General features: G+C 52.4%; 1 protein-coding gene across 9 annotated transcripts; it reads left to right on the top strand.

The window, feature by feature from the left end:
- Positions 1-6248: 6248 nt before the first annotated feature.
- On the top strand, positions 6249-21436 carry DEF8 (differentially expressed in FDCP 8 homolog). Of its 9 annotated transcripts, none has more exons than XM_087870347.1 (12): positions 6249-6332; positions 10442-10575; positions 11627-11724; positions 13006-13155; positions 14068-14209; positions 15388-15552; positions 16140-16267; positions 16452-16565; positions 17289-17369; positions 18112-18201; positions 18358-18467; positions 19373-21436. In XM_087870347.1, exons 2-12 carry the CDS (start codon positions 10452-10454, stop codon positions 19473-19475), a joined length of 1305 nt encoding a protein of 434 aa, XP_087726473.1. In that variant the 5' UTR covers positions 6249-6332; positions 10442-10451; the 3' UTR covers positions 19476-21436. The 9 variants fall into 9 exon arrangements, with proteins under 9 accessions (XP_087726473.1, XP_045628706.1, XP_087726470.1 ...); XM_045772750.2 differs by having other exon boundaries at positions 18061-18201; XM_087870344.1 differs by having other exon boundaries at positions 6272-6332; positions 13036-13155; positions 18061-18201.
- Positions 21437-26940: the final 5504 nt, after the last annotated feature.

Genomic DNA, 26940 nt, shown 5'->3' with positions numbered 1-26940 from the left:
TCTCTCCCTGGTGCTGGATATTTCTTTTTATTCTGGAAAGTTGGGTCCAAAGGGGTGTGGAGGGGCAGACAGGGAGGCCCAGGGTGGGAAAGGGTCATTGTCTCCCAGGCTGGTGGCTGACAAAGGCCTGTGCTTAGAGCTTGTAGGTTCTGAAGGCCCAGCTGCTGGGAGCTTCTGGAAGTGGGGTCGTGGAGATGGGGCGTGCCTGGATGAAACCTCATCCCGGAACCACAGGCGCAGCTCACCCTGGATTTGAGAACTATCCCTCGTCTCCCACACAGAGACTCACGCTCCAGACCTTTCCTCTGGCAGACAGTTGGAAACCCTAATGGGGGTGGGAAGGGAGGACCTTGAACACTTTGAGGAAAGGGTGGAGTGTTGGAGAGTTGGGTCTTGGGCCTTGGGAAAGGGCTGGTGGAGGTTAGTGCGCCGTGGCCTTGGCACCCACGAACACCACAGCACACTCTGGTGGGGAGCCGTTTGCTGGCCCCATGCGCCCCCTGGTGGCATTCCTGTGTCTGACACCATGGGTGCCTGGAAGGGGCCCACCACTAGTGTGGGTAAAGCTGGACTGGGGCCCAGACCTGTCTCCATTCAGCCTTCCCGCACCCCATTCCTCGAAGCCAGGGCTTTCATCAAGTCTAGCTCCACCCGGGACATCAAAGTGGCTTCAGTGCAGGCAGCACCCTGGCACCTGGCCCTTCTGTGTAGATATCTGTGCAGAAGAAGGAAAGCCAAGGAGACCACTGGCCCTGACGTAGACTAGGACGCTGAAGTCTCCAAAATGGTCCAAGTCTCAGGCTCTCGCGCTGACACAGGCTGGGCTTTGGGTCTCTGGAGTCCCCTGAGCCGTGGAGAAGCCCATTCTAAAAGCCGATGCTTCTGGGTGCCCACTCTGTGCCCGCTCACACTTGGTCCCCACCTTAAACGCTGTGTCCCCCCACCCCACACAGGCAGTGGCAGGGCCACAGTGCCTGTGACTGATGAGGCCACAAGGTGAGAGGGAATTTGCGCCCTGCTCTGGGCTGTAGCACCTGGGTCCTCACCACCAAGGAAGGGTTAGATTATAGCAGAGGCCCCTACATCCACCAGGGCCTCACAGGGTTGCCGTCCCCCACACAGTGGCGGGGAGTGGTGCCCACAGCTCAGGTTCTCAAGGCTTCTGGGCCCAAAAAGAGTTGAGACACCTGCACAGCGTTGACAAAAGTCCGTCTGGCCCCGGACATTCACAGACGCTCCTACTGGGCCCCAGGTCCATTGTCCTACTGGGCCTTCTCCTGAGAGCTCGACACAGATACCTCGCTTAATCTTCACAATGATGCTGTGAGGTACACATCTTACAGGCAAAGAAACGAAGGCTCAGAAAAGTGAGCGCATTTGTCAGCTGGCAAGTGGCAGAGCCACGTGTCTGGCCCATGGCTATGCACCTCTCCATTTGGCTGAAAATAACCAAAAACTGTACTTTGCTCTTGAGGACTGGCACCCACCAGAACTCAGATGAGCCTGGTCTCCCTGGACCACCCTGCCCTTGTGGAGTTGGCTGTCAGGTCAATCCCCTCTTTCCTCCTCCCCAGGCCCTTAACCCAACTTAATACAAACGTGTGGTGTGCATTTTGCTGGGGACTGTGTTGGTGGGGATGTGGGGAAGTGAACGGGTGAGATCCCAGCGCCTCCAGCCCCCAGCTCATCTCTGCTGCTCCCCAGAGTTCTTCTGTAGCAGGGGGCCTCCTGCTTTCCTTCCCAGCCTACCCCTTCTCTGCCAGCTGTTTTTCCCCATGAGCCTCCAGCTTTACTTTCTTATGAGGAGTAACTTAGGTCTGTCCTGTTTCCCACCATTGTATCTTCTCTCCTCATTCCCTCCATCTCAGACATTGGAGGGACAGACCCAAGTCAGCCCTGTGCTCTACATGGGTTCCTGACCCACAGTATCCCTAAGCATAATGAAAGGGCTGCTGCTTTATGCCACTGAGTTTCAGAGTGGTTTGTTATGCATTAACTGGAAATAGAAACACACATGGGAGTGGCTAGAACAGCATGTGACCCATAATAAAGGCCATAAATGTGTGCTCTTAGATGTATCTGTTATTATTCATAAAGGGAATTTGTTTGCAGAGACGCATGGGCATGAGGGTATAGGAGAGACCAGTTCAGTGGCTGCTCAGTCTTGTTTGAACCTCTTCACAGGGCTCCAATTGGCCCAGCACCACCCAGTGTGGACAACTCTTTTGGCTGTTGTTCAGGACAGCCCCTTCATTGGCTGCCATCATCTGTCCATTCCATCATCTGTCCATTCCAGCTTAGATGAAGGGCCAGGGGTGTCCAGACCTGGGCATACTCCCAGCCTTCATAAGGGAGAGGCCTCACCCCTTCCTGACCCTCTGCCTGGTCCCCTGCAAGCAGTGCTCAGGGGCTCAGAAATGACTTCATCCTCGGGTAGGGCTGCCAGAGCAAAGACAGGGTGTCCAGTGAAATTGGAAGTTCAGATAAAGGACAAATCATGCCCCACTTGGGGGCATGATTATAGTAAGCAATTATGTGTCTGTTGCTAAATCCAGTAACCCTAGGCTAGGGCCCCCAGCAGCCCTGCAGCTGGCCTTTTCTGGGGGCCAGGTGGTCTCGAGCTCTTCACCCACTTGCCTGGTCCTTATGTGACCCTAGGAAGCAGGTGCTTACAGATGAAGAAACTGAGGCAAGAGACAAATGAAACTGCCCCAGGGTGTCCAGCTGCCAGTGGTAGGGCGACAGTTTAAATGGACGAGGTTGGGGGCTGAATCGTCACCATTCCACGACCTCTTGGGGTTTTGAGTTTGAGCCCTACTCTGGGTGTAGAGATTACTAAAACAAAGAAAACAAACACACTTTTAAAAAAGATGCTCAATGTTACTCATCATTAGGGGAAATGCAAATCAAAACCACAATGAAACACCATTTCGTACCTGTTAGGATGGCTGTTATCAGAAAAACAAGACAACAAATGTTGGTAATGATGTGGAGAAAGCTGGAACATTTGCACATCGTTTATGGGAATGAGAAATGGTGCAGTCACTGTGGAGAACAGTATGGAGGTTACTCAAAAAATTAAAAATAGAGCTATCATATGATTCAACAATCCCCCCTTCTACCTAAAATAATTGACATCAGGGGTGCCTGGGTGGCTCAATCAGTTAAGAGTCTGCCTTTGGCTCAGGTCATGATCTCAGGGTCATGGGATTGAGCCCCACGTCAGGTTCCCAGCTCAGCGAGGAGCCTGTTTCTCCCTCTTCCTCTGCCTGCTGCTCCCCCTGCTTGTGCTCTCTTTCTGTCAAATAAACAAATAAAATCTTAAAAAATAATAATAAAAAATAAAATAACTGACATCACAATCTCAAAGAGATATTAGCACTCCCATGTTCCTTGCAGCACTATTCACAATAGCCAAGATATGGAAACAAACCAAATGTTTGTTGACAGATGAATGGATAAAGAATATTTGGTATATAGAGTGGAATACTATCAGCCTTACGAAAGAAGGAAGTCCCACAATATGCAACAACATGGATGAACCTAGAGTACGTTATGGTAACGAAATAAGCTAGACTCAGAAAGACAAACACTGCAGAACACTACTCATGTGAGTTATCCAAAATAGTCACACTCATAGAAGCAAAGCGGCGTGGTGGTTTCCAGGGGTGGGGGGAAGGGAGGAACCGCTAGTCAACTGTAACGGTTTTACTTACGCAAGATGAGTGAGTTCTAGAGACCTGCTACACAAATCGCGCCTATAGTTAGCAATGCTACATGGCATACTTAAAAATCTGTTAAGAGTGTAGATCTCATGTGAAGTGTGCTTACCACAATCAAATAAAATTGAAAATTAAAGAAAATAATGCCAGTACTCTGCTCAGAATCCTCCAGTGGAGAGACTGACTGATGACATCCAATGTTTGTGAGGACGTGGAGGGACCGGATTGTTGACACCAGTAGGAATGTGAAACATCACAACCACTATGGGAGAAAGTTTTACAGATTCCTAGAAAGTTAAACATGCACTTACCATATAACCCAGCCATTTCACTCGCAAGTATTTACCAAGGAGAAATTAAAGCATATTTCCACACAGAATTATACACAAATGTTTATAGCAGCTTTCTTTGTAATAGCAAACACTGAAAACAGCAAATATGTTCATAACAGGTGAATGGATAAACCAGCTGTGGTCCATCCACACCACGGAATCCTACTCAGCGGTGAGAATAAGCTGACCCCTGACACCTGCTACAAATTGGAAGCGTCTCAAAGTATTATTCTGAGTAAAAGAAGCCAGACAAAAGAAGAGTACACACGATAAGATCCCATCTCTATAAAATTCTGGAATGCAATGCAACACAGTGATCAAAAACAGATCTGGGGACGCCTGGGTGGCACAGTGGTTAAGCGTCTGCCTTCGGCTCAGGGCGTGATCCCGGCGTTATGGGATCGAGCCCCACATCAGGCTCCTCCGCTATGAGCCTGCTTCTTCCTCTCCCACTCCCCCTGCTTGTGTTCCCTCTCTCGCTGGCTGTCTCTATCCTGTCGAATAAATAAATAAAATCTTAAAAAACAAAAAACAAAAAACAGATCCGTGGTTGCCTGGGGACAGAGGCGGGGACAGGGAGGGAGGACTGCAAAAGGGCACGGGAAACACCTGACGATGACAGGTAGGTTGGCTATCTTAGTCACAGTTTCACAGGTGTGCACTTATGTCAAAACAGCACATTGCACACTACACATGTGCAGTTTATTGTATGTCCGTTAGGCTTCAATAAAGCTTCCAATGGCTCCTATCTTGGCACAAATCAAAGCCAATGTGTTTACAAATACTGCAGCTTTGCCTCTCACTTCACCTCTTACTGGCCTTCCACTTTTACCAAACTCTAGCCACACTGGCCTGCTTTCTATTCTACGGGCACGCTGGCCTCTTTCAGTTCCTCAAGGGCTTTGCGCTTGTGGTTTCCCTCTGGATGCTTTCCCACAGCTCTTCTGTGCCTCTCACCTTCTTACCCTTTGGGTCTTAGCCTGAGCATGGTGTCCTCCTCCCCTGACCTTGTCCATTACCTTGTCACCCTGTTTATTTCTTTCTTGGTGCTCATCACATCTCTTATTAACTCGCATCTTTGCATATTATCTGTCTGGCTCCTTGAGTGCTGGGACCTTGTCTTCTCACCACTGTGTCACAGTCCAAGGGCAGCAGATACTGACTCAGTTCAACAGTTGGTGCTAACGCACATTTGGGGAGTGGGCCACCTGCCAGGTGAAACCTTCTTCATCTCAAGGCTGGTACTTATCCCTTCCTCAGTCCTTGTAACTAAGCACCACCTTTGTTCAGGCACTGTTCTAGCCAAGAAGCAATGAAGAAAGGGAACAAAAGTCCTACCTGTAGCCCTTGGTTTCTGGTAGGGGGAGGGGTGATGGTGGAGACAGACAACGAGTAAAATTTTATGAGACAGAGAGCATCAAGCAGTGATGAGGAATATGGGGAGAAACAAAGCAGGGGCATACCACACCTGGAAAGCAGTAATAATACCAGCTACTTCAGACACATTCTTCTCCAATGTCCCCCAACCCATCCTCTGCCGATCCTTCCCCTAACCTGACTGTGCCTCAGTTTCCTCCTCTGTAGGATGGGATAGAATGACAGCACGTCCCTTCCTCACCAGCTGTGAACACCACACAGGGTCGTGCAGGTGAGCACCAGCAGCTGCTGTCTGCACAGTGATTCCTTGTTCCCTCCCCCCCCCCCAACCACTGGGCTTTTTAAGAAGAAATTAAATACCACCATTTTTTCTCCTTTCTTTTCTTTCTTTTTCTTTCTTTCTTTTCTTTTCTTTCTTTTTTTTAAAGATTTTATTTATTTTACTTGAGAGAGAGAGAGAGCACAAGCAGTGGGAGCAGCAGGCAGAGGGAGAAGCAGGCTCCCCACCGAACAGGGAGCTGACGCAGGGTTTTATCCCAGGACCCGGGGATCACCACCGGAGCCGAAGGCAGACGCTCAGCGGACTGAGCCACCCAGACGCCCCAGCAATTTCTTCTCTTAAGTGTTGTGGTTTCTATTTAAACCATGGCTTCTATGATTACAGAAAATATAGAAAATGCAGCAGTCCGCCATGCCATCTTGAACAGGTGGGATGAAGCGTCACCCATTTCCCGGAGGTGGACGCGGAGGCCGCCAGGGCGCGCGGGCTGGGTGCGGACGCTGGGGCCCCGGCTTGCCATGAGCCTCCGGGCCGCAGGCGGCAGCAGCGGGCGGCGGGGCCGATACAATGTAGCGAGGGCGGCCGGGCGGGTTACAATGTAGCGAGGGCGGCGGCGGTCAGGTGAGCGGCGGAGGGGGGAGTCTGGGAGGGCCAGGTGAGGGGCGGGGGTGCTGGGGGTGGAGGGAACAGGGGCGCTCGACCCTCGGGGCCTGTCTGCGCCCGCCGCGTCCTGGAGCTCGGGGAGCCCCCTCTCCCGAGGGCGCAGGGGCTGAGGAGCTCGCCCAGGGCCCCCGCCCGCGCTCGAGGCGGGGTTCCGACCTTCCCGTCCTCAACTGGGGCGCTGGGGGGCACCGGGGACCTGCGCTGCCTCCCACCCTGCTCGGGCAGGTTTATCAGCCCAGAGGGGGACTCCTCCCTCCCCGGCCCCCGGTTGGCAGTGTCACCGCTTCCAGCCGTCCGCACGCGCTGTGTGCGGGATTCGTGAGGCCCGCGGCGGCTCCCAGGGCTGTGCCACCCTCCGGGAATGCCGGGCTTCAGTTTCCTCACCTAGGGAATGGATGGGCGTGGTAGAAGAGGCCCGCGCCTACTCATAGCGGGTGGGTGAGGGTCCCCAGAGTGTCTGCCTGTAGTTGTTGTTGCGGGAGATATCTCTTGGGGGTGGCTCCCTCCTGAGTCTGGCTTCAGTGGCAAGTAACCCTTAAAGAGGCAGTGACCCTGCCCCTGCTCCCGGCAGAGCCCTGCCAGGTCTCCTTCCAGGTACGAGAAAATAGGATGTACCTTCTCCCCTGTCCCCTCCAGGGAGAATTCTAGGGACCTCCAGTGAGCCTGGGTGAGAATAGCCTCAATAGCCCCTGGGCTTTATTCTGAGGTTCCCTTGAATTGCTAAGTTGTCTTGTCCTCCCCTCTCTTCCCCTGACAGAGAAGGGGAGGCTCTGGAGGAGGGCAGAGGTGGGATCCTGGGCTCTCTGAGGGGTGAACCTGGTGGGGCAATGGGGCGTGGAGCCAAGTCAGCTGCTGGGTCCTGCATCCCCTGGGCTTGTGTTGGAACCCCACTTGTCTGCCCTCAGAGACCCTGAGGGAAGTATGATTCTCCAGCTTGGCAGGAGAGAGACTGGGGCTGAGAGAGGGCAGATGACCATGGCCTCTATGCCAGGCCTGGAGCTGGCACTGCCCATAAGGAGGCGATTGAAAGATGCTTTTTCCAGGGGACCTTCCCGCCCAGAGGAGAGCTGTTGGGAGGAGCAGAAGTGTTCCTGCCTTTAGGCTCCTCTGGCCATAGTTTAAAATGTGGAGAATTTGCTTGGGGTTGGGCTGGTCATCATGTGACGATAGTGACAGCTTGCCTAGCAGCAGTTCTGGGCTATGGGTTCCCCTGATGTATATAAGTACATACTTAGTCCTTGTACCCACCCCAGGAGGTAGGTATTCTTCCTTATTTGTGGGCAAGAAAATAGGGTCACGCAGCTCATCACTGGGAGACCCAGGATTTAAATCAGGCCTATCTGATTCTTTTTTAAGATTTTAGTTATTTATTTGACAGAGAGCGAGAGCACAAGCGGGGGGAGCAGCAGGCAGAGGGAGAGGGAGAAGCAGGCTCCCTGCTGAGTGGAGAACCTGACGTGGGGCTCGATCCCAGGACCCTGGGATCATGACCTGAACTGAAGGCAGACGCTTCACCGACTGAGCCACCCAGGCACCCAGGGCTATCTGATTCTTAATAACATTAGTAACAATGATAATAGTAAGCTGTAGCTGATATTTATTGGGTGCATAGTGTGTGCTTTGTATTAACTAATTTAATCATCATAATAACCCTATGCAGTGGGTACTATTATTTCTCCCATTTGAAACATGAGAAATGAAAAGCAAAGAAAGGTTTAGGCATTTGCCCAAGACCATTCATATCAGCTATGAGTTGAGGATCTGGGATTTGAATAGCACCAATTCATTTTATTACCACGAGGCTCTTGGGGTGATCAGTCAGGGTCTGTTTCAGATGTAGGAGATAGAAATCACTCTCCCAGTAACACTGGCTTAAACAGAAGTTTATTTCTGTGTCAGTTGAATGAAGCCTGGGGTGAAGTTGCCCAGGGCTTCTATGTCAAACCCAAGGTGGCTACTCCAGCTCCACCCATTACATCTGCATCCCAGGTGGCAAGAGGTAGGAAGAACTGAAGAGGGGCAGTGCCTCCTTTTAAGAAAAATTCCTACAAGATCTTTCTGTTTAAATTCCATTGGCTATAACATAGTCACGTGACCACATCTAACTATAGGGAGGCTGGGAAATCACCACAAGCCAAAAATCCAGCTCCCCACACCCAGTCAAGCAAGAAAAAACAGATCTGGACTGCTGTTAAAATAGCTAGTGCAGATTTTATAGAAGACTGTTGCAGTAGGGAAAAGAGACCTTGGTATGGAACTGAGTTCAACTCGGAATGCAGCACGGGCAAGTGAGAGTTTATAGCCAAGGAGCAGGGTAAAATCAGTGGATGGAAACTTGCTGAGAGGAAACATCAGGGCTGAGTGGGGAGTCTGGCTAAACTGACCTGACAAGATCTCTGCTGAGGGCAGGCCAGGGTGATCAGATGTCACCTGGGGGTGATACCAGATTTGAGGATGACTGGGTATCAGGGTGGGGAACTCTTGCTAAACTGATGTAGCAGGGTTCTTGCTATAACTGGATTTTACAGGAGGGGCACAGATGGTATAGGAGAAAGTTCGGGAACCTGACTACAGTCTGGTCAGGCAAAGAATCTTTGTCGCCACTAGGGAAGATAGGGTGAGTGAGTCCCGGCACAGCTGGGTCTGTCCTGTACTCTGGGTGCTTCCCAGGACACTGTGACACCCATCAATTGGAGAGGTACTGGTCATCAGGGCCCAACCACCCTGAGTGAGCTGCCCAAACCTGTCAGGTAATGAGAGAGAGGAGGCTTAAGGCCATAGCCCATGGCATCTGTGTCCTCTCCTGTTTTGACCCAGGTGCTGGGTTCTGTCAGACTGGAACTCCCCTAACCCACATCCCCACCACAGAGGTCAAACAGGTAGGACAGGTCCCACTGTTCGTGTGGGAGTTTCTGACCCAGATGCAGGGCAGCCGACACTGGGCAGGGCTGGGGATGACTCTTGTCAAGGCTGTCCTGTCTGGGATCAGTTCTGTTTCTTTTGGAAGGGGCGCAGATAGGAGTCATTGGCTTCTCTTTGATAATCACAAATCACTTTAGACTAAACAGGTACAGAGAAAGCATAACTAGTACCTGGCACTTACTACAAAGTATTAAACAGCTCACTTCCTATGAACTCATGTCACCCTGGAGGCAGAGAGGCTAAGAAAGTGGGAAGACCTGGGATGCAAACCACTCCCCCCAGTCAAAGCCCCTTTCACCCTCTCAGGAGCCATCAGCCCTGTGTGTCCTGCGGCTCTCCGAGCTCTTGGGAGGGGAGAGCAGTACCAGGTGGTGAACTAGGCAATTCCTATTTCCTGGGACCCCGAGGGGGGGGGGGCATGCCTAACTCAAGCACACATAGAGCATCAGAGGGAATCCAGGTCAGTGAGATGCCATGCTGGCCTACGTGATGATTAACGAGCATTCACGGAGTCTTCTCCACGTGCCGGCACAGATGTGGAGCTCCTTGGGGCACTCGGAAGATGGGTCCTGCCCAAGGCCACACTACAGGTGGCCCAGCAGGCCTGGACCCTGGCATTGGCTCCAGAGTGTCCAGCACTCTGACCTCTGACAGTCATCACTGGTGGTTCTGCTCAGGGGCTGTTGTTTTGGGGTCCTCTGACAGAAAAGGAACATCCCTGCTCGGGGCCAGAAGTAAGGACCTGAGTCCTGGGAGGTCTTGTCTCATGGGAGCACCCAAGCCTTTCCTTCTCAGCACTGAGCACATAGCTGGACCAGGGCTGAATGAAGACCCTGTACTGGGAGGTAGGGGCCTAGGTCCCAGACTGGCTGGGTACTCTTGGGTAGGTCGTGTCCCACTCCTGGATCTCTTTGTTCCATCTGCGTGCCCCGGGTGGGTTGCTGTTACTGAGGGGATGCCACCACTGGGGGCCTGGGTGAGGGGCAGAGGATGGCGGCCATGTTGGGGGGTATTCCACCTGGACCCTCCTGGGGGAGTGAAGGAGGCCAGGCATCCCCTCTGCAACCCCAGGCGCTCAGGAAGGGGATGGGAATGCAGTGAGTCTAGGAGCTGGGTGCTCATCTCTGCCCTACCCTGCCCTGCAGGTGGGATGCTATGGAATATGATGAGAAGCTGGCCCGGTTCCGGCAGGCCCACCTCAACCCGTTCAACAAGGAGCTTGGGCCGAGGCAGCATGAGCAGAGGGCCAGTGAGGAGGCCCCAGAAGTCGCTTCTGAAGGTAGGTGCTGGGAGGAAGGCTGAGTGCGCAATCTGACCCTCACTTTGGTCCCCCATCCTCTTCCTAGGTCTTCCCGTGGAGCATGCTGGCTTTCCCAAGTACCTGGGCCCCTTGCTGGCCACTTCCCTTTTCTCCTCTGCACAAACCCCTTTCTGCCTGTTCTGTGGCCCCATTAAGACACACACTCCTGAGAGGAGGGATTTGTGACTCACATTACTGCTGCGTCCCAGGGCTCAGCACACAGCGGATACTCACTCAGGGAATATTTGGGGAGGGAAGTCAGAGCTAAGATCTGGTCAGGGAGAGGATGGAATGGCCTAGACAGAGGCTCAGCTCCTCTGGGGTCAGGAAGGTGGGGCTCTAGGAGCCGCACATGCAGTCAGTAGGGGTATTCAGGGTGTGTGCGCACATGCAGAGACCTCTAGAGTCCACACGGGGGTTCAGAAATTCTGTTGTGCAACCGTCCAGCACCCTTGAGTCCATATATGCACATATCAGGGAGGCCCTAGAAATTGGGATGTTTCTGGGGTGTCTGGGTGGCTCAGTCTGTTGGGTGTCTGACGGGCTCAGGTCGTGATCCCAGAGTCGTAGGCTTGAGCCTCAGCGGGGAGTCTGCTTATCCAGACTCTCTCGCCCTCTGCCCCTTCCCCTGCTTGTGCTTTCTCTGTCTCTCTCTCTCTCAAATAAATAAAATCTTAAAAAAAAAAAAAAAGAAATTTAGATGTTTCTGAAATACCGTTTTGTGGACCTCTCTTAGCACCATGGGTAACCCCCTCATCTTCTTGGTTTCTTTCCTTTTTTTTTTAGTTTTATTTTTAGATTTTTTTCCCCTCACCTCATCTTTTTGAATGGCTCTCTCTTATTTGTACAGGCTATGGGTTTCTTTGCAAATGCAAACAGGGCAGATACCAGGGCAGGGCCTGGCTTGCCTCAGCACCTCCTGTGGGCTTCTCCGGTTCCCTATGGTCCTTCCCAACCCCAACCTACTCCTGGGGGAAAGGCAGGTTTTTCTTTCTCTCTCTGCTGCCCTCCATACCTGTACCCTCTGCAGAGGCCCTGCTCGAGCTGCCCCCTGGAGAGCCAGAGTTCTGCTGCACTGAGCGAGTGATGGATCTGGGCTTATCTGAGGACCACTTCTCCCGCCCTGTGGTAAGGTTTGGGCCTGGAGTGGGAGGGGCACTGGGTGAGCCCCCAAGGCAGGAGAAGTCGGCCCTTTCCTTGTCACCCCATCCTCCGGCAGCAGGGCCAATCCAGCTCAGCTGGGGCTCCTGGGCCTTGAATCTGAGACCTACATGACACCTGACTCCCATCTCCAAAAACTGTTTGGGGGCCAGAGAAGACCATCTGACCTGGGGTTTGGGACCTGAAGCTGCTCTTTTTGTGTGGGGCCGTCCCTCTTCCCATGTTCCTGGTTCCTGGGAGGCAGACATGAGGATTGGCTCCATCTGGGTCCTGGGGTTCCTGTGACTCTGCAGCAGGGTGAGGGAAGGACCGCAGGGCCACTCTCCTCTGTTCAATTTTTTATTGTGTTGAAGCTTTTTCTTTTTTTAATTAAAGGACTCTAATAATCTCTTTTTAAAAGTTTGAAAATATTTTAGTTTTATGCAAAGTATCTTCAAATTTTATTTGGGAGAAACGTAGAAACATTCTAATGTAACTGAAATCAAAAAAGATTCACCCAGAAGCCCCAGTTCTCATTGACTTTTCATTTTGTGTTTGTGTTTTGTATCTTCATTAAAGACATTTTTGAGCCCCACCTCTGGGCCACACACTGAGCTTGCAGAGTAGGGGTGTCCCCTCCTCTCTGCCTGGTCTCCTGGAGGTGGGGGGCGGCTCCTTAGGGCAGCGTTGTCCCTTTTCTGGGGTGAGATCAGCCTCAGCTCCCCTGCTCAGACTTAAGCCTGTCTTCCTTCCCTAGTGACAGCAGGGTCCTGAGCCCAGGGCCTCTGTTGGGTCCTGGCCCTGAGTCCTTGTGAGGTGCTGGTGCTAGGGGTGGGTGGGTGCCTGGGGCATCTCTGGGCTTGGTGATTAAGCTGGAGGCCACTTCCTCTCCTTCATGACAGGCAAATTGTCATTTCCCCAGCTTTCATCCAAGAGGAAACTCTGTAGAAGTAAGCAAAATAGCATAGCCAGAAAAGTGGCTGGGTTTCTAAAAGAAGGAAGTTGTGTTTTGAAAAACATCCTGAATTAGGTTTTCAGAGGCCGGTGAGTAGACAGGTCCAGGTGGGGGCAGGTGGCACGGGGTGGTTCCTGCCTGTGCTGTTAACTTTCCTGGCCCTTGAGCCAGTCCTCGGCCCCTCCCTCCAGGCCTGTTTCTTCATCAAGGCAAGCGAGGAGCGGGGAGGTCGGCTCTGGGCTTGCGATCGAGTGGAGAGCGTGCAGGGTAGACATCTGACGCTGTCACCTGCCCCCCACCCCCGCCCCGGGCAGGGTCTGTTCCTGGCTTCTGACATCGAGCAGCTGCGGCAGGCTATCGAGGAGTGCAAGCAGGTGATTCTGGAGCTGCCTGAGCAGTCGGAGAAGCAGAAGGACGCTGTGGTGAGGCTCATTCACCTTCGGCTCAAGCTCCAGGAGCTGAAGGTGGGTGCCGGCCTCCCCGCCATGGAGGCCCCTGGAGAAATGTGAGAGTGAAGTCTCCCCTTCTAGAGGCCGAGGGGCTATGATAGAAAGCTACCCGGAAAGCTGGGGGCAGAGGTGGGCCTTCACCCCACGTGCAGGCTCTCTCTGTTCGTCTCACCATGACAGGCCCACGCCCACCCTGCAGCTCGAGGACGTGAGGGAAGGCTGTCCTTGAACCTCATGACCTGGGTTGGGGGGCGGGAGGGGCTTCCTGAGTGTTTCACGAAGGGACAGCAGTAAGGGTTATGCCTCCTGGGGGTGCACGTAACTCAGGCCTTGAATGGGTATGTCTGTAACTTGCTGCCGCCCTGCTTGCTCTGGCTCCGAGTCCCTGGGAATTTACAAAACAGAATATTCATTAGAGCTTAAGTAAGGCTGTGGTAACAGAGACACCCCAAAACACAGTGGCTTAGAGGAATGATGTGTAATTTTACGCATGTGGAGACCCTACAGGTGACCTAGGGCGCATATGGCAGCTAATGGCGTCAGGGATCTCAGGCCCTCTGTGTTTTTGCGTTGCCAGTCCTTGTGGAGAATCCAAGATGGCCCCATGTCACCTTTGGGTCTGTACTTAGCAGAAGAAAAAAATGGGAAGGAAGAGAAAGGGTTATCACTCCTGCTCACACACCCGTGACCCTAACATCACCCCAGGACAGCACCTGGGTGCAGGGAAAGTCAGTCTGTTGTCTGGGTGGTCCAGGCCTGACTGATTACTGGGGAGTTCCATTGCTGAAAGGAAAAGGGGGTTTGACATTGGGGGAAACTCACAATATCTGCTGTAAGTAGTACCTGGAAGAAATAGGTAAAGGGGTTCATGGGAAGGAAAAGGAGTTTCAGCAGGCTCACCTGTGACCCTCCCGGGCCTCTCTCCAGGACCCCAATGAGGATGAGCCCAATATCCGAGTCCTCCTGGAGCACCGTTTCTACAAGGAGAAGAGCAAGAGTGTCAAGCAAACCTGTGACAAGTGTAACACCATTATCTGGGGGCTCATTCAGACCTGGTACACCTGCACAGGTGGGCCAACACCCAGACCTGCTTGTGGGTGGGCAGTCCTGGTCCCCAGGGCAGCGCAGAGACCTGGCAGCTCTGGGTTGTGTTCCGGTGAATTCTCTGCAGTGTCCTCAGTGTGTACTGAGCCTGTGGACTACCTGGGATAAAACAAGGGACAAAAGACCAAACTCCTGCCTTCGCCAGGCTCACATCCACATGTGGCTATTCCAATTTAAATTTAAATACCTCCTTAGTTCCTTAGTTGTGCGATCTCAATAGCCACCGAGGCTGTGGCTGCCATGTTGGACGTTCCCATTTTTGCAGAGAATTCCTGTGGATGGTGCTGTTCCGAATGAGCATAGGGTGTGTTGAACAACATAGTACGTTGAAGAAAAATAAGGAAAGAAAACAGTGTGGGTTAGGGAGTGTGATGGGTGTGACTTTAGGTTGGAACGAAAAGGCATCATGTGACATTCAAGCAAAACGTGGAAGTCAGGGAGTAAGGCAGGAGTCTGTCTGGGGAAGAATGGTCCTGTGGGGGAGGCCCTGTGGCTGGTGTGTGTCCAGTGTCTTCAGTGTGGAGCAGAGAGAAGTGTGGCTGGGGCACTACACCTGAGAGGAGGTTGGTCGAGGTGGGCTCAGAGGTACTTTTCTGTAAGTGCACTGGGGGCCACAGGTCAGGGCTGGACATGCCTGGGTTTTAAAAGGACCCCTCTGGCCGCTGAGCTGAGCATGGACTGAAGGAAGGAGTGCAGAGGGGGAGGGGAGGATGATGGCCCTCTGATCGGGGTGGAGTGTTTTGGGTAGGAAGTGTCCAGGTGCAGCACTAGCTGAAGGGCTGGAAACAGGCATAAATGGGGGTTGAGATGACTTTGCAAATTTTAGTCTCAGCAGGTGGAAAGATGGAGTCACTGAAATCTGATGTGGGAAAACCACGAGTGGGAGGTGGGTTTGTTAAGGAAGAGCAAGAATTTCCTTTAGATGGAGTGAGTTGATGCCTTTGAGGGTTAGGGAGTTGAGGAGGAAGGTCTGCAAGCGACCCCAGGGCAAGGCTTGGGATGGGGACTGACAAGGTCTTTGAAGTGCTGGGACCTACAGTGGGGTCTCGAGAAGCTCCCAGATTGACGTGGGAATTGGGGTAGAGCTGAAGGCCAGGATGCCCTCCACTTCTGAAAGGCACAATATTGGTCCCCCCACCCCAGGGTGTTATTACCGATGTCACAGCAAGTGCTTGAACCTCATCTCCAAGCCCTGTGTGCGCTCCAAAGTCAGCCACCAGGCTGAATATGAGCTGAACATCTGCCCTGAGACAGGGCTGGACAGCCAAGATTACCGTTGTGCGGAGTGCCGGGCGCCCATCTCTCTGCGTGAGTGCCCCAGGAAGCAACGGGTGCAGGGTGAGGGAGGCTGCTTTGGGCAGGTGTGAGAAAATTGGGTAAATCAGACAGCTCGGGACACCTGGGGTCCTGTGGATGATGTCCTGCTCTCTTTCCTTGGGAAGTGACAAGTGGCTGCTACCGCCACCTTCTCACTTCCCACTCAAGCAGACTGAGGTTCCAGCCCAGGTCACCTAGGGTCCCCACAGGGCTGGCCGGGACTCAGCCTCCCGTGTGGCCCCATTATCACAGAAAGCCCACCTAGACGGGAAAAATCACAGGCTATCATTCATGTGCCATGTGTCAGAGATTTATTAATGTTAATTCATGGGGTCCTCGCAGCACTCCTGTGGTGGGGGTCCATTTTACAGATGACAAAACTGAGGGTAGCAGAGTGCCTTGATCTGCTTCAGGTCTTGTGGCTGAGAAGAGGTTGTGTCAGGTCTGAAGGGTGGAACCTCCCAGGTCAGCTGTCCCCCCCACCCCACCCCGTCTGCTTTCTATGCATTATGTGGCTTCTAACCTGTCAGGGACCCTGAAGGCAGCCCCGGCTTTGTAATGACCCGTCCCCTCTACAGGGGGCGTGCCCAGCGAGGCCCGGCAGTGTGACTATACGGGCCAGTACTACTGCAGCCATTGCCACTGGAATGACCTGGCTGTCATCCCTGCGCGCATCGTGCACAACTGGGACTTTGAGCCACGCAAGGCAAGGGGGGGGGAAGGGGGCAAGGGTGGTGCAGAGGCTGGGGGGAGATTGGGCTGGGAGGGGAGGAGATGGAGCCCCAGGGAGGGAGGGCCAGTGCTCAGGCCTGGCTCAGGCTGGGGGGAGCATGGTTCTGGGGGTGGTGGTGTGTGTAATGCTGGAGGTGCCCCTCCACCACGTCCCCCAGGTGTCCCGCAGCAGCATGCGCTACCTGGCGCTGATGGTGTCTCGGCCAGTGCTCAGGCTCCGAGAGATCAACCCCCTGCTGTTCAACTATGTGGAGGAGCTGGTGGAGATCCGGGTAAGGCTGGAGGGGGCAGGGGTGAGGGTGGACCTTGCTCTCCCCATGTGTCCGGGGAGCGGAGGACAGATGCCCCTGCTGAGGTTCATGGGGGCCCCTCCGCTGTTCTCAGGGTTAAAGACCCTAGAGCAGTGTCCGGCCACGATAGGGTACTAGGCCCAGAGGGACATTGAAATTTTCTAGTAGCCACATTAAAAAAAGTAAAAAGCAGGGATGCCTGGGTGGCTCAGTTGATTAAGTGTCTGCTTTTGGCTCAGGCCATGATCCTGGGGTTCTGGGATCAAGCCCCACATCGGGCTCCTTGCTCAGCCGGGAGTCTGCTTCTCCGTATGCCTGCTGCTCCCCCTGCTTGTGCAATCTGACAAATAAATACATAAAATCTTTAAAAAGAAAAATGAAAAACAGGTAAAGTTAATTTTAATAGTATATTTTATATGACCCAATGTATCCAAAAGATTGTTTCAATATAATTAACATACAACATTATTCTTTCTCTTTTTTGTACGTGTTTGAGGGTAAATGCTCCTTGGGGGGGGCATTGGCCTGGAAGCTGTGGTTCGAACTTGAGCTTGGCTGGAGCTCTCAGGTCTGGGACTATCCTGGGGGATGTGAAGGCACCTTCTGTCTCCTCCTGACCTGGAGTGCCAGCCCCCTTGGTCCCAGACATGCCACGGCGCAGCCCTGGCCTGGCTGAGAATGCTGACCTGCCCCTCTCGTCCACAGAAGTTGCGTCAGGACATCCTGCTCATGAAGCCCTACTTCATTACTTGCAAGGAGGCCATGGAGGCTCGTCTGCTGCTGCAGGTCAGGCCACTGGCCCGAGTGGGAGCCGGGAATCCGGGGGGGAGAGGCAAGGGGGAAATGGAGAGCCAGGGCGGTGAGGACGCCCCGTGCCCAAGCCTTTTTCCTGTGACTTCATAGCTCGTGTGTGCCGTGCTTTAGCACAGGGTCTCCCCTGCTCTGTCCCAAGGAGCACTAGGTCTGCAGTGAGCAAACATTCTGTCCACAAAAGTGTTCTCTGATTCCATCACTGAGGGAAGTGGGTATCGCTCTGCAGCCCTCACCTGGGTCTCCATGCAGCGGACCAGGCACAGTCCTGCTCAGGCAGGATTGACCGCAAACACACTTTTCGAGGCTCACCTATGGATCTGTTCAACAAACATCCATGGGTATTCACTGTTCTAGATCCCAGGGAGCAGGGAACAAAACAGGCAGGAATCCGTGTCCTCTCTTCAGGTGGGGAAGAAAAATCAAGAGTCAGGAGGTGCTAAGGTCTGTGGACAAGCCACAGCAGGGAAAGGAGGTGGCAAAGAGGGTGAGGCTGGGAGCGGCGGGGCGGCCGTGTGGCTGGGGGAGCGCAGTAGGAGGCCCGGAGACCGACACCATCTGTTGCTTCCGTGAGCACCCGAGGGCCTGGAGGACGGGAGTGTCGGTGGGTGGGCAGCGGAAGGGGCCCTGACCCAGTGTTGGGGGTCACGGTTGCCGGGACCCACAGCTCCAGGACCGGCAGCATTTCGTGGAGAACGATGAGATGTACTCCGTGCAGGATCTGCTGGACGCGCACACGGGCCGCCTCAGCTGCTCGCTCACGGAGACCCACACGCTCTTCGCCAAGCACATCAAGCTGGACTGCGAGGTGGGCCGCCTCCCGCAGACCAGGGGGCCTCTCCGTCCGCTCCCAGTCCCCGGGGCAGGGCGGGCGGGCGAGCAGCTTGGCCCAGTGTGTCCTTGGCCTCGGGTGCCCTTTGGAGCAGGCGCTGACCTGCCCTCCGCCCTGCACTGTCGCCCCCAGCGGTGTCAGGCCAAGGGCTTCGTGTGTGAGCTCTGCCGAGAGGGTGACGTGCTCTTCCCCTTCGACAGCCACACGTCCGTGTGCACCGACTGCTCTGCGGTCTTCCACAGGTCAGCATGGCCCCGACCCACCCTCAGGCCAGGCGTGGGGGCTCCCTGCCGTGGGGGGAGGGGTGGGGAGGGGTGCAGCCCAGACCCCAGATGCGCGCCTGGCGTCTCACTGGCTTCCCTTGTCCACCAGACCTGAGATGTAGTGGAGGCCAGGGGTCCCTCAACTTTCCAGTTCCTGGCACCCCCAGTGTCTCAGTGATTTTTTCAGTCATCCCTAGGCCAAAAGAAATACCTCACATTTTTACTAAGTACTTAGGTTCAAACAACATAAGCATTTATGACAAAAAGACTTAGTGGATGTTTGTAAAAATCACACACACACATTGGAAGAATCATCAATACAGTTACTAGTAATAGATGTGTGCCTGCGGGCCCTGCATGATGCCTCACCCTGGACTCAGACAGGCACCTCCCATTTCTGTCCACGTGGACTTCTGTCAGGCACTTGCTGTCCGTCCTAGCACGCACTGATGGTGCAGACCGGGACTGCTGTCACAGAAAGGACGGTAGGAAAAAGCGAACGCTCCAGCTGTCGATTCTGTGGCACAGCAGTCCCCAGGACCCCGTGCACCCCCGGGGTCCCAGTGGAGGCTCTGTGCAGTGGTGGTAAGAACAGGTAGGGGAGCCAAGAGACCGAGAGCTCCAAGCAGAAGTCGGATGGTAACCAGCTAGCAGGTGTGGACCCTGTAGGAGGGGCCTGCACTGAGGCACTCGACCTCACGCCTGGGTGCACCTGGGTGGAGACCTGGCTCCTGCCCTCTGGGAGAAACTGCCTCTGTTTCCCCATCTGAAGAAGGGGGATAGAAGGGCCTGACCGATGAAGTCTGGGAAAGCTCAGTGGTAGAATCTCACATGCAGAGAGCCCAGACCCTTGCTGAGGCTGACCCCACCCTCCCTGTCCCCAGGGACTGCTACTATGACAACTCCACCACGTGTCCCAAATGTGCTCGGCTCACCTTGCGGAAGCAGTCGCTCTTCCAGGAGCCTGGTCCAGACGTGGAACCCTAGAGCAACAGGCACCCCTCCCAGGCCTTTCTGGTATCCAACCTGCTGGTCGTTGCCAAAGGTGTTTCTTGTGTTCTGGAGACCCCTAGGGTGCAGCCCCTGGACCTCTCGCCTGTGCTGGGCCAGAGGGGTGTAAGCAGCACCAGGAGGACCATCATCCCTCTCTCAGGCACTTGCTGGGACTTCGGGCAGTCTCGCCTGGCTCTTTCCTGGGTGTGTTGCTGTGAAGGCTGCAGGGCTCCATAAGAAGGGAAGTGGGGAAAGGCTTCTCACCGCCCCTGTGGCGAAGAGCCTTGGGGAGGCACTTGGGGCCAAGCCGCTGGGCTTTGGCCACGCTGACAACCCCCAGAGGGCTTTGGAGGAGTGGCTGACAAGCCCTGGGAATGCTGGTTGCAGACGCCCAGGCTTGGCCTGAGTTCTATCTGCAACGAATGGTTGCAGACGCCCAGGCTTGGCCTGAGTTCTATCTGCAACGAATGGTTTGGATCTACCTGGAGGCCCCCATCCCCTTAGCCCCTTGTGTGGGGACTTGTAGTTGATCCCAACTGGGTTTGTTCACGACTGTCTCCCAAGGGCCCTGCTCCTGCCTCTCGAGGTTCTCTCTCCCTGGGTTCTCCTCCAACAGGGCCAGTCCAGGGGGTTCCCACTTCTGTACAACATGGAGGGAAGGGGGCCGTGAAGCTCTTCCCCCTGGGTGGACCACTGCTCCTGCCTTTGCTCCGCAGTTTACCGTGGTGCTTCAGGCTGGGTGGTTGGGGGTCCAGTTGGAAGAGGCTGTCCTGTTTCCCAGTGTGGAGCAGGGACTGTGACCCTGGGGGAGGTTCTAGGTTAGGCAACAGGGTTGGCTGCAGTTGGCCTATTTGCCTGAGGAGCTCCATGTGCTGGTGGAGGGCTCTGGACAGCTCACAGACCACCACCAGCCAGTGGCCTTTTGTCTGGGGGCCTGAGGTCAGGCACTGGGAATATTTACTCGGGAGCTTCGGGCAGGAATCCCAGAGGGTGTGCAGAAAGACTGGGGCATGGAAGGTCCTGTATACCAGCTGATGAATGGAACCCCTGGACAGAGGAGGAGAACCCGCAGCTCTTCACTGGGGGAGCCAGCATCGGCCTCGGTATTTGGAGGGATGCTTCATGCTTTAGAGACCCCGCCATAGAGGGGGAGGCCTGTGGGAGGAGGACGTTTCAGGACGTGGCCCTCAGTCTTTTTTGCCCTCTTGCCCAGACTGTGCTTGGCTGTTACGTGCACGGTTGACATGCGCAGTTGGGTGGTGGAACATAGCCACTTGGGTATCCGTGACCTGTGACTGGCAGCAGAAAGGTCAGCTTAGCTTGCTGGCCGATTAGAGGGGTGGATATAGATAGTGTCCCCTCCTCCTCACTTCTCTGCACCATCAGAGAAGCCTCACGTGGTGGCTGTAGGCAGCCCTCTTGCGGTGTGTTCTGATCTGACTCAGGGTAACGGCGAGAAGCAAACACTGCTGAAGTTGGGTCAACGACAGGTCCCCGTCCTGCTTCCCCTTCCTTTCTAGGGCTGAAGAGGGGCTTAAGGGCCAAACGCCTTTTCCCTACACCCCCCAGATCTGCACATTTCGCACCACTGCACTACATTTCTGTCATGAGGATATTGGCCATTCCCGAATCGGCTGTGTAGTGGACATCACATTCTTCCAGTTACAATCACTGTGTCCATAGGAAGCGTTCATGTGCTGGCATCTGCTGGACGAAGAGTTGGCTCCCTTTTCTTTTTAATTACCCCCATTTCCTCCTCCCCAATATTTCCACCCACCCTTTCTGAGTGGCAGAGTCTTTAAACAAAATCATGTGTGGATCTGGGAGTCCACAGCACGGTACAAGAGCCCGCCAAAGACCTGGTTTGCATGGCCAGCCCTTCACAGAAGAGCAGTAGGGATATCCCGTTGTAATGATGCCGCGGCTGCCGTCTCATTAAATCCGTGTTCTCTGGACTCTGGTGCGTGTGGTGAATTGGGGACAAGCAGGGTTTGTTGACACGCAGACCGATAGCAGGCGTAGGGAAAGCCCAGTCTTCCCCATCCAGTGGGGTCAAATGTCATCTGTTCTGGGGCGGAGTTCTTGGTGCGTGTCACAGGCTAAGTGTGCAGAGGGCCTCAGCTCCATTTCTATGAATGATGGAAGCACATACCTTGTTCTAGGAAGCAGTGAGCACTGAGCCTGGCACACAGAGAACGCTCAGTACATAGAAACGGTGTCATCTAGAGTCCTCACTGTGGAAGGGTTATCTCGTTGACCCAATTCAGTCATCAAGAAACTGGCTGTCCTGCAAGTCACAGGTCCAGCTCCTGGCAGCCTCTTTCACAAGCCAGACCCAAAAAGGGCCCTCACTGCAGCTCCGGACCATTCCCGCGGTCTTCAGCAGAGCCCTCATGGCCCGCCTCCCAAACTACGTCCACGGTCCTGTACACGAACGTTCTTTGCAGAGCTATGATCTACAGTTGTGACCAGGACCTCAAATGGGCCAGGACCCAGAGAACATAAGGCATCTTCTGCTTTAGAAGGTGTCTTTATACGTCATCCACACCCAGTTGCAATTCAGATAGGCTGACAGACTGCAAGTCTACGCCTAAAGACCCCGGAGAGCTGGAGGAACGGTGCGGGACGGCTGGCTGTGGGCCCGGTGCCGGCACACGCACGCACACCTCCTTCCACGAGTAACTGCAAAGCTGCTCTTCAGACACTCGAGAGATGAAGCAGGCTTTCCCCCCTTCAGGTGATGCAACAGTATTTTTACCATTTGTATTCTGACAAATTTAGGTTTACAAAACCTGGCAAAGACATTCCCCTTTACTCATCTCCTGGATCCCCTAAATATTGACATTTGCCCCGTTTTCTATATCCTTTCTCCACATACACACATTTCTTTTTCTGCACCTTTTAGTAAGTTGCAGAGATGTTGCCCCTTTGCCTCTAAATACTTGTGTCTGTTCCTCGCAAACAAGGACATCACATGGCCACAGTTCGATCATCCCTGGAAATTAGCGCCGACACGAAATCATAGAATCCACAAAATTTATTCTGGTTTCGCCATTCAGCTGCTATGTGTATTTAGCTGTCTTTATTCTGGAAGGGTGCATGACATGGACACCTTTAACAAAACACAAGCTAATTGTTATTTTTTTTCTAAGATTTTATTTATTTGAGAGAGAGCGGGCATGAACGGGGAACAGCAGAGGCAGAGGGAGCAGACTCCCCCCTGAGCACGGAGCCCGACGCAGGACTCGATCCCAGGACCCTGGGATCACAACCTGAGCTGAAGGCAGACTCTGCACCGACTGAGCCACCTGGGCGCCCCACAAGCTAATTATTTTGAAGGATATACTTCAGGGTAGGTTTTTCTGATAGGATTCAGGCTTTGCACTATGGTGGGAATTCCCTAAGTGATGCTGTGCCTTCAGCGCTTGTCTGTCCCATTCCTGGAGATGCCAGCTTTGATCGACTAGTCTCCTGTGTCCTGACATGTTTCTATCATTCTTTAGGCACTGTGTACCTTTGAGCATAGTAAGCTGTTCTGGCTGCTTTTGCACTTCCCCAGTCCTAGTCCTGAAACTGGCCATTTCTCCAAGGAGCCCTAACACCTGCTGGTGGAGAACGGTGGCCATGCGGTATGCTCATTGTTCCTGGGCTGTCACTGCCTCTAGGTCCTTTCAGCAGACAGAGAGAAAACAGTAGTCCCTACGTCACTATCTGGATCTCCAGAAACATATTAAAAACCACGAGTTCACACAGATACTTACAATTTCAAAGCAACACCACAAGATTCTTTTCCCTTTCATATTTGTAATTCCTTTCCTGACATAAACCCGGCTCCATTATCCATAAATATTTATTTGCCCCACCCTAAGAACACAAAATACCGTCAGCATTGCTAACCTGTGCCTCTGTGAAAAAGGAGCTTACTAACTAGAGGTTAATAGTTGTTTACAGTCCTGTCTTTAGCCTGAGGGTAAATGGACTTGGGTGTTTCTCCCCCTTCAGTGTGCCTACGTAATTCATGTGAAATATGGCTCCATTCATATACTGCCTTTTGGGTTAGCTCCCTATTTTATTTCTGTGCTACACTGACATGATTCCCGAAGTCAGAACTTTACGAAAGGCCAGGGTGCCAGCTGACTCAGGTGGTAGAGCGTGCGACTCTTGATCTTGGGGTTGTGAGTTCAAGTCCCACATTGGGTGTAGAGATTACTTAAAGAGAAAATCTTTTTTTTTTTTTTTTTAAGATTTTATCCATTATTTGAGAGAGAGAGCCAGAGAGAGAGCGCACAAGTCGGGGAGAGGGGTGGAAGGAGAGGAAGAAGCAGGTTCCCTGCTGAGCAGGGAGCCTGACGCAGGGCCGGATCCCAGGACCCCGGGACCATGACCTGAGCTGAAGGCAGACACTTAACCAACTGAGCCACCCAGGTGCCAGTGAAAATGAAAATCTTAAAAAAAAAAAACTTTATAAAAGGCCTGTCAGATATACCCCTGCCCCCCATTCCTTTGCTCCTTTCCACTCCTTCCCCGTACCAGGTAACCAATCTCTTTAGTCACTGGTTTCTCCTTCCTGTGTTTCTTTTGCCAAAGTGAGTAAGATCCATAAATATTTTATTTCCTTCCCCCCTTCTTTCTTCCACAAAAACGGCAGCATACTATTCTCTTGCATGTTGCTTTTTTCAATTCATAGTTTACCCTGGAAGCCGCTCCGCATCAATTCTTCCTCTTTTATTGGTGTCACCGTCATTCACATCTAGCTTGTAGTCCACTGTGTCTAATGGCCATTTCATACGTGCACAGGCCTCTGTGGGGGAGTACTCAGGCCGTCTCCTCACTTTTGCAGGTACAAACAAGGGTGCAGCAGATCCGTGCACATGTATTTTCTTCTGTTGGAGGTGTATCTTTAGGGTACAACCCTAAAAGTGGGGTTAAATCAAAAGAAATCTATTTGTTATGAATGTCTAGCACCTGTCCGTAGGGTTGTACCAATTTGCATTCCCATCAGCAATGTACGAGGTGCCTGTTAACGCCAGAGCCTCACCAACAGAATTTTTAGTCACTTTCTGATTATTTGCCAATCTAAGTAGTGAGACATGTTATCTGTATAGCTTTAACTTGCATTTCTCTAATTGTGAATGAGGCTAAACTTTTCATATGCTTCAAGATCTAATTTATTTATTTATGAATTATATCCTTTGTGCATTTTCCTGTTGGATTTTTGGTATTTTTTTCTTCTTAATCCTAAGAGTTCTTCACATACCAGGGATATTACCCCATTATCTGTGAGACGTTGCAAATATTTTCTTCCAGTTTGTCAACTGCTTCTGACCTTGTTTGTCGTGATGTTCCCCCACTGGAAAGGTTCTTTTGTTCCATTTTTATATAGCCAAATTGATTACCTTTTCTTATTTCCTCTGGATTTTAAGTCAGAAAATTTGCCAGCAACCGGGTCAAAGTGGCATTCGTATGGTTTCAATTTTTACTTTTGGAACCCTGATCTGTTTGTTCATTCTTACGTATGCTGTGAGGCATGGATCTAACTTAATCTTTTTCCAAATGATTAACCAGTTGTCTCACACCATTAAAAAAAAAAAAATTCTGGGCTTTTTATCTTATTCCACAGGTCTGACTCTCGTACTGATTTAATACAGTAATTTTATAGTTTGCTTTAATGTGTACAAGAGCTAGTCTCCTCTTTGCAGTATTCTCTTTTTAAAGAGATATTTTCCTGGGTATTCTCGCATGCAGTTATTCAAAGCACATATTTAAGTGAAATTTTAATGACAAAATCTGATACTCTCAAGTGTCAAAATGCAAATACCAGAAACAGTTTCCAGGAATGTAAAGCATCTGCAAGTAGAGAGGCCTGGCTGGGCCTCATCCCTTGAGGTCATCTTGTTGCTTCTGGCTATCCTGTGATGAATGTTTGGTTACAAAAATGACCTAAGAGAGTTGCTTTGAGCGTCGCTGTCTCTCCTCATACAGCTCCCTGTAGCAGTTTATTGCATCATTGATTGCTCTTGAAACTTGCACTTTCCACTCGGCGTCAGGGCTGTTACTGGTAAGGACTTGCAAGCCTGCCTCGAAATGTGAGAAGGCTGCTGACAGCTCTCCTGTGGTTAGCTGGCGCAAGGCAGGCGGAACCTCTTCACTCTCCCCCTCTCCCACAGGCTCCTGTTCGAGCTGCATCAGCTCCTCATTTGACAGATCTTCCTCATGGGACCTCAGCAACTGGTCCACGTCAGCTTCTACAGCCCCTTCAAAAGCCACATTCTTGGCAAGGGTCACAATGTTTTGTTGAAGCTGTGCAATGTTATCTGTTTGGGAAACACTCTGGAAATGAACACACTCTGGCCAAATCTTCTTCCACACACTGTTCATGGTTGCTGGTCTGAGCTCCTCCCAAGCTACTGCAACGTTGTCTACAGCGTCCATGATGCTGTAGTTTCTCCAAAACCCCCTGATCGTGGCCGTATCCTCTCCATCTGTTGCTTCTAGGATGTGCTCAAAAGTTCTTTTCACGTAATGAGCTTTGAAGATAGAGGTTATGCCTTGACCCATGGGCTGGACTGAGTCAGCTGCACTGTCATGAAGATATTCCACTCTTACATTATCAGACAGATCACCCAGATTTACTGGGTGGCATGGTGCACTGTCTAGGATGAGCAATGCTTTGTTGGTGAGATGATTCTGGGCACAGTATTTTTCAACGGCAGGGCAAAAAAAGTATATGAACCATTCCTGAAAGATGCTCCTGGTTGCCCACGCCTTTTTGTTTGAGCGCCAAATCACAGGCAAATTGGGCTTGGAGTACCCTTTCAGAGACCTGGGATTTTCCAAGTGGTACACCAGTAAGGGCTTCAACTTAAAGTCCCCGGCTGCATTGCCGCCAAGGAGCAGCATTAAGCGGTCTTTGGAAGGTTTAAAGCCTGGCTCAGCCTTCTCTTCCACAGAAATAAACATTCCTTCAGGCATTCTCTTCCAATAAAGCCCTGTCTCATCTACATTAAAAACCTGCTGAGGGGTGTACTTACCCTCTTCAATGATGCTTCTCAGCACTTCTGGGTACACACCCTTGTTGCCGGGAGCCGTGCCGTCCATGTTGAAGTGAGGTAAAAAATGGCGCTCCTTGAATCTCACAAACCAGCCTTTACTTGCACTAAACTTTTCTGTTTGAGAGCTTCCGCCTCTTTCACGCTGTAGGTCATCAAACAAACTCTTAGCCTTCTCCTGAATAATGGTGACACTCAGGGGCACGTTTCGTTGGCTCTGGTCTTCGAGCCACACATGCAGCAGGCGCTCCATGGTCTCCATGACTGCACTTCGATGGCGAGTCAACCGGGAGGCTCTCAAGGGAGTAGCTATTTGTGAATTCGCTTTGATTTTTTCTTTATTATCTCGGATTGTAGCCACTGTAGAAACAGCGAGGCCTAAGGCCTTTGCGATCTGGCTGAGCTTTTCA

This window comes from Ursus americanus, chromosome 21 (genome assembly GCF_024610735.1).
Source record: "Ursus americanus isolate L20-20 chromosome 21, mUrsAme1.1.p, whole genome shotgun sequence".
NCBI lineage: Eukaryota > Metazoa > Chordata > Mammalia > Carnivora > Ursidae > Ursus > Ursus americanus.
Note: the sequence above shows the minus strand (reverse complement) of the source record. Positions and strands in the feature narration are given on the sequence as shown.